Here is a 13,849-nt window from a genome sequence, read left to right on the forward strand (position 1 = left end):
CTTTACTTGGACTTGCTAAACATAACACTTCCGAGCCACTTTCTGATCACCCCTAACCTCTCATACTGCTCTTTTAACGGGGATGTTAATTTTTTAATGAAGGGTTGAAGTTACTGCCATGAAAGTAGCCATGACCGGCCTCTTAAAAATTACATTGTAAGCGGATGGAGCCTCTACAATTTATTTGCTTAAAACCGAAAAAATCGACGGACCGAAAAATGTCTTAAATGGTTTAGTTTATCGGTGTTCTGGTCGGTTATGGTTTTAAAATTTATAAATTCTCTTATCCAGTTCACGGTTTTTGTTCTCCAAATTACCGAATAAACCGAACCGACTAACCATATATAATTAAAATAATGAAGAAATGCGCGTATGAAATCTTCATGTCCCCTTCAACAGATATGGGCTTGCCGACAACTCAATTAAATAATTGTGTTCATTTATTGGAAGATCGAGATATCCAGAATGCTTCACTCCATAGATATGATATGAGCTTATTTCTATTTTTTTAAAAAAAATTAAATAAAACATCGAGTATGATTAAATCCAAGATATGTTGTCACTAATGAAACAAATCTATGGGGAAAGCTGTATCTAATAGGAAAAAATATTATATAACCACCAATAAATTTTACCATAAATATTGATTATGAAATGTCAAAGAAATTACAACTTATCTAAGATAGATATAAATATACCACTTTCAATTGTGAATTTCCTTATATATCCTTGTTCATTTAAGTTGGCCAATTAAATTATTAGGTTATCTTAAGGGTTTTTTTTGTAATTCAATGTTAATCTTAAATGAATTTGGACATTAATACACATTCCTCTTTATTTCTTAAATTTTATGCCAAAAAAATTATTTTTTTTACATTTCCTTGTTCATTTAAGTTAGCAAATTAAATTAATATGTATTTTTAAGGGTTTTTTTGTGATTCATTGTCCATCTTAGATAGATTTGAACATTAGTTCACATTCTTCTTTATTTTCTAAATTTTATGTAAAAAAAATTATTTATTTACTTTTCTTAATCAATTTTTGTGATTCATTGTCCATTGTCTATGTGTACTCTATTTAAGTAAATTTTAGTTTTGATTTTGGTAAAATTCACTATTCTGTTAATTTTATTTTTAATATTTTTCCGTTTTGAATGATATTTGAATGAAAAATATTTTTGCTGAATTATCATTTAAGAGAGATGTATTATGTCGCGGATTGAAAAATGTCATATAAATAAGTAATATATATGATTTATTGTCATGATGTATTTTTATGTATTGTGTTTTCATATATTTAGATTGATAAATACTTGTAAACATGATGTTATTCAAACGACTTTAAACATTATCCAATTCTCGTTATTATATTTTTCATTATTAGTTGCCTACGTGCATCGCACGTGTACATTCCTAGTTAATTAGAAATATATATCTTCTCATGTGAGTGGCTTATTAATTAGAAATATATATCTTCTCATGTGAGTGGCGGAATCAGAAATACGACTCTACACGGACTAGAATTTTAAACTATAAAATATTTTAATATTTTATATTGATCTACTCAAACTGATATCAAGAACAAACTACATGGCAATACACAGTGTAACATCAGTGTTAACATGCATTACATTTGTGATATCTTGTGTCATGCATGTCAACATTCCAGATAAAAAATAAATAAATAAATCTCTTGTGAGACGGTCTCACGAATCTTTATCTGTGAGACGGGTCAACCTTAACGATATTCACAATAAAAAGTAATACTTTTAGCATAAAAAGTGATTTTTTCATGGATAACCCAAATAAGAGATCCGTCTCACAAAATACGACCCATGAGAATGTCTCATACAAGTTTTTGCCGTAAAAAAAATTGCAAAAAAAAAACATAAGTTGGTGAGTTAACATTGAAATAATTTGACTAGTAAGGGCCTAAATAATTAATCTATAACACCAATTTTATATATACATTAAATTTCCTTTTTGTTTTTCCTTTCACTTAAGATCCCACAAGCCATATGTCACTTTAGATCCCACAAGACCCTTGAACAAGACAGTACATCCAGCTCTGGTTCAAGCTGAAAATGAGCCCATAAATAATTCTTTTTTCGAGATAGCAATTGACTCATGATCTAATTTGAATATGAATATTCGTTTATTTCTCAAATCAGAACCTGATATATTTCATGGTGCTTATAGATCTTCTAACACACAAAAACCAACGAGTCACTCCAAGAAATACCAAACATACATATCACAAGAATACAACTGGAGTTGTTGCTGAACAGAGATAACCACAAACCAAACCAAGCTAAAATTTCAAGAAACTATACAAACAGAATGCAATCTCGCAACGAATTATTTTAACTGTCAAACATATCGGGATGACATGATTTACATAGCTCAACGTTTCACACTCGTGGCGGTCTCGTTTTTCATGCTTGATCTTCAAGTAATAATGCCTCAAGCTCTTCTCTACGACGCTGGAGGTGCTGTCATTGTCATTGCATCATATTTATTATGTGATTCTTTAAACATGGAACAGATACAACAAGATCCAATCCAAAGTAGGAAGCGTAAAAAAATAAACAACAAATTGAATTGAAGGGTTGGGAATCATCAAATATTTCAAAGCTATGAAGTCTGATTTCGAACAACTACAGACCCTTGTTTCTTCTTAAAACTTGGATCCCAATAACAGTTAAATGCTGAAGAGATGACTGAAAAATGAGAATACTGTATACTAGTCTTGTCATTCAAGCAAGTATCTTAACAGCTAAAATTTAGTAAGGCAACTCAAGGGATTACCTCGAGATCCTTTATCGCTTGGTCTCGTGACATATGGCTTCTTTTGTGAGAGCGTTTGAGCATACCCAGGCAAAAGATCCCCTAACACAACAACGGATTTATGTAAAAAGTCAATTGTGCTCTGAATTGATTATGCACACACAACCGATGCAATGAGCCTAATACCATATCAAATAGTAGGTACATGATTTCTTGAACTTACGGCTATAATATAAATAACACCACATCCAAGGAGCAAGTAGGCTGCTATGCTCTGGAGAAGAAAAAGTTCTTGATGGTTCCGCATATGCTCAGGATACGCTCTGGTCATTACTGCAACACTGGAATTGGCCGAGATAAAAGAAATATTGTTAGCGACTCTATAGGTGTAAAGACGCTGTTATTTATACTTGCAGGGTCTCTAAACAAATAAATAGATGCAGTCATATTTCATCTGACCCATTCTTTCCAACTACAACTTCTCTCATCAGAAAATTTTACCTGTTATTCGATTTGAAATTTTAAATATCAAAATATCCCACCCAAAGCTGTGTTTTGACTATTATTATGCAGCATGCTCAACATGCGATGGCCTGCTATTTGTGTCTACAAATTACAAAACAAGAAATAGCTTTGTCTAATTGTGCACCAATGCACATTTAATATATAACCAATGTTATTAAGTAGTGTTTGCAACCTCTACAAAAATGATTATGGATTTTTCATTCACAAACCTAAAAAAATGATTATGGATTTTTCATTCACAAATTTATGAACAAAAAATATAGTCATTTTTTTTAGTAATTACGAACACTCCTTGACTACCTATATTGAGCACGATGATAATCTATTGATGTCTTGCAGAGTCAAGAATAGGACAGAACTGACTTCGAAGGGGGCACTGTCATTAGCATAGATTGGCTCTTTAAAAAAATTCAGATTCTTGCTTTCAGAAATATGCATGAATTATTTTCCCAGCACACTTTTTGAAAACAGCCACTAGTTGATGGGTAATGACTCAATTTAATTATTCAATTTATTATTGAAGCCCAAATTATTAATTATAAAAGCTCAAGCCCACAATTAATTATAAAAGCCCAAACCCACTATACACTCCAAAAAAATCTATAAATAGGAGAGGATTCTCGTTATTCAAGGGAGGATGATTTTATGCTTAAACTTTTTAGAGCGTCGGAGTGTCTACGCCGGGCAAACCCTGGGGCCTCTGACATTTGTTTGTTACGCAGGTGATCCCTATCCACCAGGTACTTGGACCCGTTTACGAACCCGCAAAGTAATTCGGGTAATCACAATTTTTGGCTACATCACTAGTATAGATTCGCTCTTTGAAAAAATTAAGATTCATGTTTTAAGAAACATGTATGCATTATTTTCCCAGCACACTTTTTTAGGAGATATAATTATTTAGACTGTTATTTGGTGTATTTGTTTGGTTGAGTAGGTCTCTTATGAGACGTTCTCACAAATCTTTATCTTTGAGACGGGTCAACCCTACCGAAATTCACAATAAAAAGTAATCTTCTTAGCATAAAAAGTAATATTTTTTCATTGATGAACCAAATAAAAGATCTATTTCACAAAATACGACCCGTAAGACCGTCTCACAAAAGTTTTTGTCCGTCTGGTTATGTCAGTACTTGTATAACGTTTTCATTTATAATATTTTTTAGTTTACCTTACCCAGACGAAGATGATAATCCACATACAATAAACATAGCTAACTATTAACAACGATACACATCCTAACATAAAAAAACTATCAATAAAATGGTGTGGCTCGAGTTTGTAATCATAAGATATAGACTTACAAGATCTGCAGCATTCCTCTGCCAACCCAATACTGAAGAACCTGCAACATTATGATGAGAATTCAATAAATTTACCCAGTTATAGCAGTACATGGATATCAATCTCACAAAATAACATTTAAATCTTTAAACATGGTAAGAGTGTGGCAAGACAAAGTCTTTGCAGATACAGATTTCAAATTCTTAATCCCATCACATCCGATTAATCTTTGTTTCAATTTTTCAGAAGCATCTGGATTTTCAATCCCAAAAAATGAAAATGTTTCATCACTGATGACCTATTTGAAGAAAATTATATTTATTTCTTGGTTTTGAAATTGAATCCGCCAGTGACAGATACAATAGAGGCCGGAGTTTTACGTGTAAATTATCTAAAACTGCAACCTTTGCCCCCTCAAACTTGTGAATTCGTCCTTCGTACCCGACCATCTTTAAATTTTCTTGGGAAAAGCTTATCAAAAGGCTATATACACTGTGACAGAAACACAATCTTAGGGGAACGCTGTTAAGAATTTTCGAGAGCATAGTTAGTTTTTTTTTTTAAAGATAACTTGCATCATCCATGGACAGTTGTGTACACAAATTCACTGGAGGCAAATATAAAACTGAACTGGGATACCCTTTAATTCATAAATATCAGATGTAATTGCAGGGAATACTCTCCTCAAAATGCCTAGATGATTTCATGCCCGAATTTATGCTCAAATTTCTTGAACTAATAATATTTTACACTGGGAATTATATTCCAGATTCTACTGCCCTGTCTCTAGGTTAAAAAACACAGTAAATAAAGATGAGTAAATGGAGCAGACCTTGGAGAACCTTAGAAAGTATTCCCACTCTGTCTCCGCAATAACCACAATTATAGCAATAATCACCGCGTAACACCGGAAAATCCCATCAAATATCTGAGCCCAAAAAACAAAAACAAAAAAAAAAGAAGGAATTAAGCATGCCCAAAATCAGCGAAAAACCAAGAAAATTCTTAAACCCACATCGTTTCCGTTCCTAAAGGACTGAACGGCGGAGATGACGTTCATAGCGATGCAGAAACAAGCAGCCAGCGCAGTAATGACGCCGAAGCCCCGACACGTAATCAAGAAAAAGTCGGGCCCCCTTGACCGGGACCGGCCCGACGTATGTTGCGGGGCAGAGACATTATTGCCGTTGCCCTGGTGCAAACTCTCTCCGTCCATTGCGGTGTTCCGAAAACGATGCTAACCGATGGCTAACCGGCGGAATTTTCTGCAAATCTCGAGCAGATTTCTTGGTGGGAAACTCAATCAGTGAAGCATAACTTTAAGTATAGTTCATATATTATATATATAAAGAAAGGCAATCACTTTACTTGCACCAGCTGGTCAAGAAACGGGATTCCAAGGTATTCTTCTCGGTGATGAGCCGCCGCGTGTCGCCTTGAATATAAATATACAGGGTGGAGGGGCTGCTGGTTTGTCCCATACCCCATGGTCGTTTTGCTAATGAGCTGGCGTGGTGACGAGGATCATACGCCTCATTTTTTATACAAATCATCTTTTCCAGAATGCTGAGGAAGATAATGCATTGAAATTTCGAGAAATTATTCTGCATTTTATATGGTAGATCGAATATGTTTAGTTATATCTCAACAAATCTGATCCATCGTGAATTAAGATCGGAAGTCATCTTAAAATTTGATATCTAAGTTAATATCTTATTCTTGTTTGTATTTATATGGATTATAAATGCATTTCAACTCAAACTCGATTCTTGTGAAGAATCGATTTACTCGAGTTCAATAAAATCAAGTATGATTCGAGTTTGACCAACCTTACAGAAATCACTCATGAATAATTTGACTTACTTGTATCCTAGTTGGAATATTTAAAGGCAAAAACTTGTGTGAGATGATCTCACGGATCTCATTTTATGAGACGGATCTCTTATTTTGGTCATCCATGAAAAAAATATTACTTTTTATGATAACAGTATTATTTTTTATTGTGAATATCGGTAGAGTTAACTCGTCTCACGGATAAAAATTCGTGAGACCATATCACAAAAGACCTAGTCATATTTAAAATTGCTACAAATATTTGTACTTTCATTATTTACATTATTAAGAAAATTGAAAATTTATAGTTATAGATTTTTTTCCTATCTCACTCTTGAGCTTGAGCTTAGGCTTGGACTACCAAGACACTTGTACAATCGTAATGTCATTCCTAAACACTTCGTTCGGTTTCTCATGGATTGAAGCCATTTTGCGCTGTCAAGTTGGCTTGTTAATTTATTTATCGAACAAAGATTTGGAATATAAATTCCACCATTATATGTTTTTTCAGGAGAAAATTGGATATAAATCTTCAGATACAAAACTATTTTTATATTCAGTCTCTAGATAAAATTTATTTATTTTTCACTCCCCACCTGTCATTCTTCTTTAGTTTTTACTCCCTAATGTTATTAAAAAATAGCTAAATATATTTTTTTATTACAATTTTCCTTCTTTACTATTTTTCCATATATGAGTACATGGCGTTATATCTATTGAACATACCCAAAAAAATAGAGCTACAAAAAGTTTACAACTTATATATCATTTATCTATTTTTTTACTTGTTCATCGTGTTTTCATAAAGTAATTAATTCTTTTACCTCGTTGATTGGAATTCCGTCAGATCGTATCCATCGGATTTTAGAGACCAATCCTCATAATCTAACCACACAATCGCAACGGATTGTTCATGACATATATTCCTTCAACAACACTTAGCACAACTTTGTATTGTTTTTTACCTCAGAGTGTATAATAAATATATTTAATTTGAAAATAATACATGAGATGACAGAATGTCTTGATAATTCTATTCAAATATACAAAATATTATTATATAATAACGTCCTGTAGAGGAGGAGAAACTTGTATAGATACTTATCGTAGCTGAAATTAAAACATACATATACCGAAAATATTACAAGTTTTATTTTGAAAAAAAATGAACCGATTGAAAGATGTTTTCATCTTCCTCCTGTCACGAGGGGCATAACCATAGACTTTTTATCTATCGGGCGAAATTTGTTTCATTTTTTTGTCTTTATCTCTATAATTTTTTTTATTCTTCCCCAAATTTCATAATTATTAAAACAAAATAATCATTGCATTTGTTTAAAAAAATCCAAATAGGAACCATCTAACAGATTAATCATCAACGGGCTTAAGGCAACACTTTTTATTTCAACTTTATCTTGAAATATATTCGACCCACTATTTTTTAAGAAAGAAAAAAGTAAAAAATAATTAATAATCTTGACATACAAATAACAATACCGTTAAAACATAACACCCAAATTTTATCAAACAAAATCATTCCTCTAAAATAATTAATATATAGGATTGAGCGTTTGTCACTTTACCAAAAATTATAGTTGATGTATTGTTACAACTCAAATCTTTTAAATCATATAGCAGTCTAAACGTCATATTTCGATTTCTCTGTCTGGCATTGACAGTTATTGCACTCCGACTAATATTCCTCCCAATAATTACATTTATCGTAATCAATAAAAATTGAACACATGATCTTAGATCTGATACATATTGTAGGATTAAACACTTTCCGTTTTTTCCTAGGCATAAATTCGGTCAAATCATGCCTTCTTTTACAGGTGAATGTTAAAACACAGTGTGTTCTTTGTTCAAGTGTTTGTCCAATTTTTATTTTTTTCCCCCAGAAATCTCGGTTAATTTTGTCACCTACGATATAATCGATTTTAATTTGGTTCGGTTTGTTCGGTTTTGATGAAAAATTCGGTCGGTTTGTCTTGGTCAAAAAATTTCGGGTTTATTCGATTTTGAATAATTCAGTACGGTCCGTTAAGTTTTTATCACCTCAACATTCAACTTTTTGCTAAACGCGAGTCAATTTATACATTAATATCAATTTTTTTCCTTTTCATATGGAAAAAATCAGTTGAAATACAAGAAAGCAATAAAACCTCTTTTCGTGAAATCAGAATAAAGTATCCTATGTGAATGCAATTCAAAGATACCAAGTCCATTCAAAAGGTTCTTATTATTGAATAATTGCTATTAGTGCTTTAAAGAGTGGGTCTTTTGTGAGACGGTCTCACGAATCTTTATCTGTGAGACGAGTCAATCCTATCGATATTCAAAATAAAAAGTAATACTCTTAGCCTAAAAAGTAATATTTTTTCATGGATGACTCAAATAAAATATCAGTCTCACAAAATACGATCCGTGAAACCGTCTCACACAAATTTTAGCTTGCTTTAAATCACTCATATTGAAGCTGTTGCTTTGACTTGTTTGAATGTGAGATCTTCTTGTACATATACTTTACGTACTAACAGTAGGAAATTCGGGGATCAGCTACAGTACATATAGGCGTTTCTTTTTTCCTTTTCTTTTTTTCCCATTTAAGTGCATGAAATCTTGTTCACAAATTCAGGGGTATTTTATTTTTTAACCTCGGTCAACTATTTTTTTAAGAAAATGACCTCCTCAAGTATATTTCAAATACACTTGAGGAGGTTATTTTCTTAAAAAAAGAGTTGACCGAGGTTATTTAAACAATTTCCCCCACAAAAAATTTATCGTTCCCAAGAGTAAACTACTTGGTGGAGCTCATCACTTAACGACGTTCCTCCTCAACCATAGATCATACATTACCATATGGAATGCATCAAGTTTTATTGGCGGCGTATTCCACTCGAAATGTCTCTGCACCTGTTGATGATCCATAGAAAATAAGGTAAGTAAATTGCAATACTTAAGATTGACTCGTGGATCTAAAATATATTTTCTTTTGTTTTTTTGTCTTACTGACCTTGAGTAGATTTTTGTGTAACATTCTGTATTCTGCACCTGCTTTGGCCTTCAAAATGTCCTTGAGTGTGTACACATCTGCCTCTTTCAAAAGAAGAGCAAACTTTCGCCATTCAAGAATGTCGACAAATGGCAAATCAAAGTGATCTCCCAAGATTACTGCGAAATAGCAGATTGTAGGATCAAATTATATTATAGAAACAAAAAGGATTTCAAAAAATGCAGCAGTAATATGATGCGATTTACCCGGAACGCATCCATAATGAATCGCCTTAGTGATTCGAGCGCTGGTGTGATGTAAGCCAGCAGGACAAATGCAGAATTTTGCCCTATAGAATTTGTAAATCGCACTTAGCCCAGGCACTGTTGTTTGGTTCTGAAAATCGAGTTCTTCGTCTTCCCTCCATATGTTCACCAGCTTCTTTCTTATATCCGAATTGCATTTGCCTTCCCAGTAGCCAAGAATAGTCCTGCCCGATAATGCACTACCAAACATCAGCTCACTAGGAATGATAAGGGATTTGTTTTCATTTGTAAATATATGATACTATGCTTTCCGGTTTAAATCAGGCTATGGATCATGTTGGGGATGGAAGATTGCTTCAACTAATAGTTGGACCCCAGAACTTTTGAGCTCGAAACACCAGAATTACCTCTTTTGTATGTCATATCCTCCGGCTGATTGTGCAAATGGCTGATTTGTTTGAGGAACAGCAAAATCTTTGTGTGGGATAAATTCGTCTCTATAACTAGATGAACAAACAGCTCGGATGGAGTTCTTGGCCAGCGTATGAACGCCTTGAGTCGCTACTAAGTCGAAGTCATGGCATGACACGAAGAAGTGATCCGAGCCAAGTGTTCTGTTCCAGTATGGGTACTTGAGGATTAAGCCCTCAACATAATTCTTAACAATTAGTTCCATTTGCTTGTGTGAGGATACCTGACATAGCAGACAAATTCCAAAGTGATGGAACAAAATTTAATCCTATAAATAATAGACTTGAAGAGGGAGACGGAGGGTTCCAGTATGCTATACATGTTCTGCTCATGTATTTTTAACAACTAGACGGGCTCGACCCCGCCGGACTCGATCCACCCCAAAACCAGTGCATCCAAGGCCATGGCAACATCGGAAGTAACAGTCCAGACGTAGTTTAGGTTCACTTGATTTAAATATGATTCTAATCATTTGAAGAATACTAAATTTTTAATATATGAGATTAAAGTTCATTGTCTTCATTTATTTTGGACATAAACGTGCTTTTGTAACAAATCCACTGTAGGAAAAGTGCATGAATCATTTAAGACAGATTTTCATGGTCAATTTTGTTTTCCCTCAAACTTCATGTTTATTTATCATTAAAAAATATTGAATCTTCATTGATTAAGACAGTAAACAATGATCATCACATCACATGTGAGAAAAATTTAATTTATTTAATAAGAAACAAAAGGCAAACACCAATGCAAACATTTTATTAATTAAAATATAAAAAGTTACATCAACTTAAAATTAATAAATAATGATAATAATAATAATTTAAATAAACTAATCACTCTTTGGCCGCAAAAGTCAGGTACATGAAAATGGCGGCCATCAGCACTGGGAAAACGAAGAGTATCAAAAATGGCGGCGGTTGAATCGGGCCGGGTCCCATCCCCAGCGGCAAAAATATTAGAAGCATGACTACACACAGCAACGCCACCACCGAACCCGCACCCCAGCCGCCGTTTTCAGCCTCAGCCCGCCGCATTTGCAGTTAAGGAATTTATGGAATCCGACCTTATATAATAAAAAATATGTTTCGGAAAATGGCTATTCTTACACTTATATATATATATTTTAAATTGCATGGCGTCTTTTTGCAGGCAGCTGTTCAGAAAGGGTGCGTACTGTTCTTTTTTGGAGTTTCTTTTTTGTTTTAATTTGGCATCACATTTTTTACGAAGAGATGCGTTGTTATGATAGATTCATATTTAAGGCTTAAATTTTTCTAAAAAAATCTAAAGTTTTTCTCCACTTTATATCATTAATCGCACACTGTTCATGAGAACGAACAAGAAACAAAGAAAATGAATATCATGTATACGTAAAGATTTGTAAGAAATTGCTTACCTTTTGGCGAATTTTGTAACAAGAAAGTGGGATGAAGAACAAATGGGCATGATGAGGATCATCTGTCAGAAACGAGCTCTCTCTGATATTCTTGAAAAAAAAGCTTTCGCTTGCGTACTTCCAATGAATCGATCTTGGTGTATCATCATATGGATCCTCATCGTCTCCATCTTCGTATGCATAAATCTTGAACTTCCTCTCCATTTCGTCGTAATTCCTCCTAAAAACATCTTCCGAATGATAGACATCTTCGAAAATCTCTTCACCATTCCACTGCTGATCAGGAAACGCACCAAAAAAGTTGGAAAATAAGTTGAAAAGGTTAATGCAACAGTTGAAAGTGGAAAAAAGAGGCAAGAAATGGAGAATTTACTGTCGAGAAATCTGAAGGCAAGATTGGAATGGTCATGAGATAGACAGATAGGAGTGAAGAACAGAGGAGGGAACAGAAGCAAAAGGCGAAAAAGCGGCGATGAATTGCACGGAGAAAAAATCTGAGCATTGTTGAATGTGGGAAGAAGAAGCAAAGAATTATCTTTATTTCTTTTTTTCAGTCTTTTTGATGTTTTTTTTTTGGCGTTTGTGTGGGAGAGAAGTGATATTCTTGAAGAAATTGGAGAAGGATTTTGAAGGATGAATAGGGAAAATGAGTGGAAGAGGTGAGCAAAAGAGAAGTTCTTGGCAGTTAAGTTGGTTAAGTGCAACAAGAGAAGAGAGTCCAAGTACAGGCAATCAACTTAAAAAAATTGACTTAAAAAACTATTTAAAAAATAAATAAAATCATATTTATATGTATAATATAGAGTTTTGGAGTTATTTTCTACTATAGTCATTCTTTTTCTTTAACAGAAGCATGTATAAGCCTCTACCTTTCTTGAAATGAAGAGTTTTTATTTTTAACATGTCAGTTCAACTCGAAACAGGATCACAACCGGCCAGTTAAGCCCGAAATCGGTTCTAGAACCAGCTTGAATCCATTGTTAAATGAATCCGATCCGGAACCAGTTCCAAATTAAAAATATAATAAAAAACTTTTTCTAAGGTCAAATTTCAATTTTTCTCCCCCTCCAAATAGTCTGGTATAAATTTGTGATTATTTTTTACTATTTTCACACAGAAATCTCATTCTTGTAATTCTAAATTTCTCTGTACTCAATGTCCTATTTGCTATTATTTTTCAGGGCATTTTATTTGCTATTATTTACCATACATTCACTAAAATTTTATTTAAATGGCGTCTTCATCAGATCATAATGCTGGTAGTGGTGATGGAGGTGCATGCCGTAGTGTGCCTCTGTTGGAATTTGGTGAAGATTTGGGTACATTGACTTTGACGAAGTCGAACCTGACCACGAGGAGGAAGAGACTTATGGAACTCCTTAACGAAGGTGGTGAGAATTTTCAGACATCGTCGTTCGTCGGAGCAAGCAACTCAACGACGAGCCGAACAAAGTTTCAGATCACTCCGAATTTGAAAAAAAATGTATGAACGAATTTTTTGCTTTATTAAGAATTTGCAAGAACAGATATTCAGTGGCGGAGCCAGGAATCTGGCGCTACCCGGACTAGAATTTTAAACTCTAACTTCCTTTAATATTTTAAATTGATCTACCCAGGCTAATACCAAATTTATCCAAAATTATACAAAAATTTACATGTAAATTTTTGCTTAAAAAACATGGACAACCCGGGCTTTAGGCTGTAGCTCCGCCTCTGCAAATATTCTTACAAAACTGGTGGTCGTGCCTGTGATGCCAGAATTTTGAAAAAATATTTGGTTAAAGAACATAAAGCTAACTCCAACAACGATCTAGGGTCCTCGAATGCCTCAGCTGCTTTCTCAGAGGCAACATAGCTAATGAGGGTATCGGTGTAGACAATCCTTGCAGCGAGCATCAAGCACATTGCTGCTGCCTCTCCAGCACCAAAACTATTGAAGAAATCCTCTAGTAATGATCTCGGTGAGATAGATTCCAGCAATCTCCTCAGGATATCAATTGGTCTGTTGAAAACTACTTCCATTATTCCCATGGTACTGAAAATAACAATTTTTCTTCTTGGTAAAATATGCTGGCTAGACAGATCTCCTCCTGCCCATAGATTAACTGTAGTCTTTTCAAAATATTCCCATGAGTTATGAAATATACAAAGTTCTAATCCTGAGTATAGTGACTGTGCAATTGATGCAGCCTCTGGCAGGGGGAAAACATCTGCAACAAAAAGCATTTGGCCTTCTAAAGTTAGAGATGATACTGATTCTCTGAGCGCACGAGAAGCTCCTGACCCTGCT

At 34.0% G+C, this 13,849-nt stretch overlaps 3 protein-coding genes across 3 annotated transcripts; all 3 read right to left on the reverse strand.

Annotated features, from left to right (window-relative positions):
• Positions 1–2,132: 2,132 nt before the first annotated feature.
• On the reverse strand, positions 2,133–6,029 carry LOC142527873 (uncharacterized). Its single transcript, XM_075632856.1, has 6 exons — positions 5,611–6,029; positions 5,428–5,523; positions 4,616–4,656; positions 3,010–3,127; positions 2,808–2,888; positions 2,133–2,491 (listed from the first exon to the last, which is right to left on the reverse strand). Exons 1-6 carry the CDS (start codon positions 5,809–5,811, stop codon positions 2,435–2,437), a joined length of 594 nt encoding a protein of 197 aa, XP_075488971.1. The 5' UTR covers positions 5,812–6,029; the 3' UTR covers positions 2,133–2,434.
• Positions 6,030–9,218: 3,189 nt separating this feature from the next.
• Positions 9,219–12,031, reverse strand: LOC142527404 (putative glycosyltransferase At5g03795). The gene is made up of 6 exons (XM_075632189.1): positions 11,933–12,031; positions 11,560–11,832; positions 10,097–10,383; positions 9,690–9,913; positions 9,445–9,602; positions 9,219–9,344 (listed from the first exon to the last, which is right to left on the reverse strand). Exons 1-6 carry the CDS (start codon positions 11,966–11,968, stop codon positions 9,246–9,248), a joined length of 1,077 nt encoding a protein of 358 aa, XP_075488304.1. The 5' UTR covers positions 11,969–12,031; the 3' UTR covers positions 9,219–9,245.
• On the reverse strand, positions 10,997–11,197 carry LOC142527006 (uncharacterized). Its single transcript, XM_075631713.1, has one exon. It carries the CDS (start codon positions 11,195–11,197, stop codon positions 10,997–10,999), a length of 201 nt encoding a protein of 66 aa, XP_075487828.1.
• Positions 12,032–13,849: the final 1,818 nt, after the last annotated feature.

This window comes from Primulina tabacum, chromosome 15 (genome assembly GCF_025594145.1).
Source record: "Primulina tabacum isolate GXHZ01 chromosome 15, ASM2559414v2, whole genome shotgun sequence".
Classification (NCBI taxonomy): domain Eukaryota; kingdom Viridiplantae; phylum Streptophyta; class Magnoliopsida; order Lamiales; family Gesneriaceae; genus Primulina; species Primulina tabacum.

Coding starts and splice junctions, on each gene's coding strand:
- LOC142527006 (XM_075631713.1), bottom strand. CDS start 11,197: ATGCGGCGGGCTGAGGCTGAAAACGGCGGCTGGGGTGCGGGTTCGGTG.
- LOC142527404 (XM_075632189.1), bottom strand. CDS start 11,968: ATGACCATTCCAATCTTGCCTTCAGATTTCTCGACA. Junction 10,384..11,559: donor GTTACAAAATTCGCCAAAAG/GTAAGCAATTTC, acceptor CTGCTATGTCAG/GTATCCTCACACAAGCAAAT. Junction 9,914..10,096: donor GGATATGACATACAAAAGAG/GTAATTCTGGTG, acceptor ATTATCGGGCAG/GACTATTCTTGGCTACTGGG.
- LOC142527873 (XM_075632856.1), bottom strand. CDS start 5,811: ATGGACGGAGAGAGTTTGCACCAGGGCAACGGCAATAATGTCTCTGCC. Junction 4,657..5,427: donor ACTTTCTAAGGTTCTCCAAG/GTCTGCTCCATT, acceptor ATAATGTTGCAG/GTTCTTCAGTATTGGGTTGG. Junction 2,889..3,009: donor GTGTTATTTATATTATAGCC/GTAAGTTCAAGA, acceptor TTGTTGTGTTAG/GGGATCTTTTGCCTGGGTAT.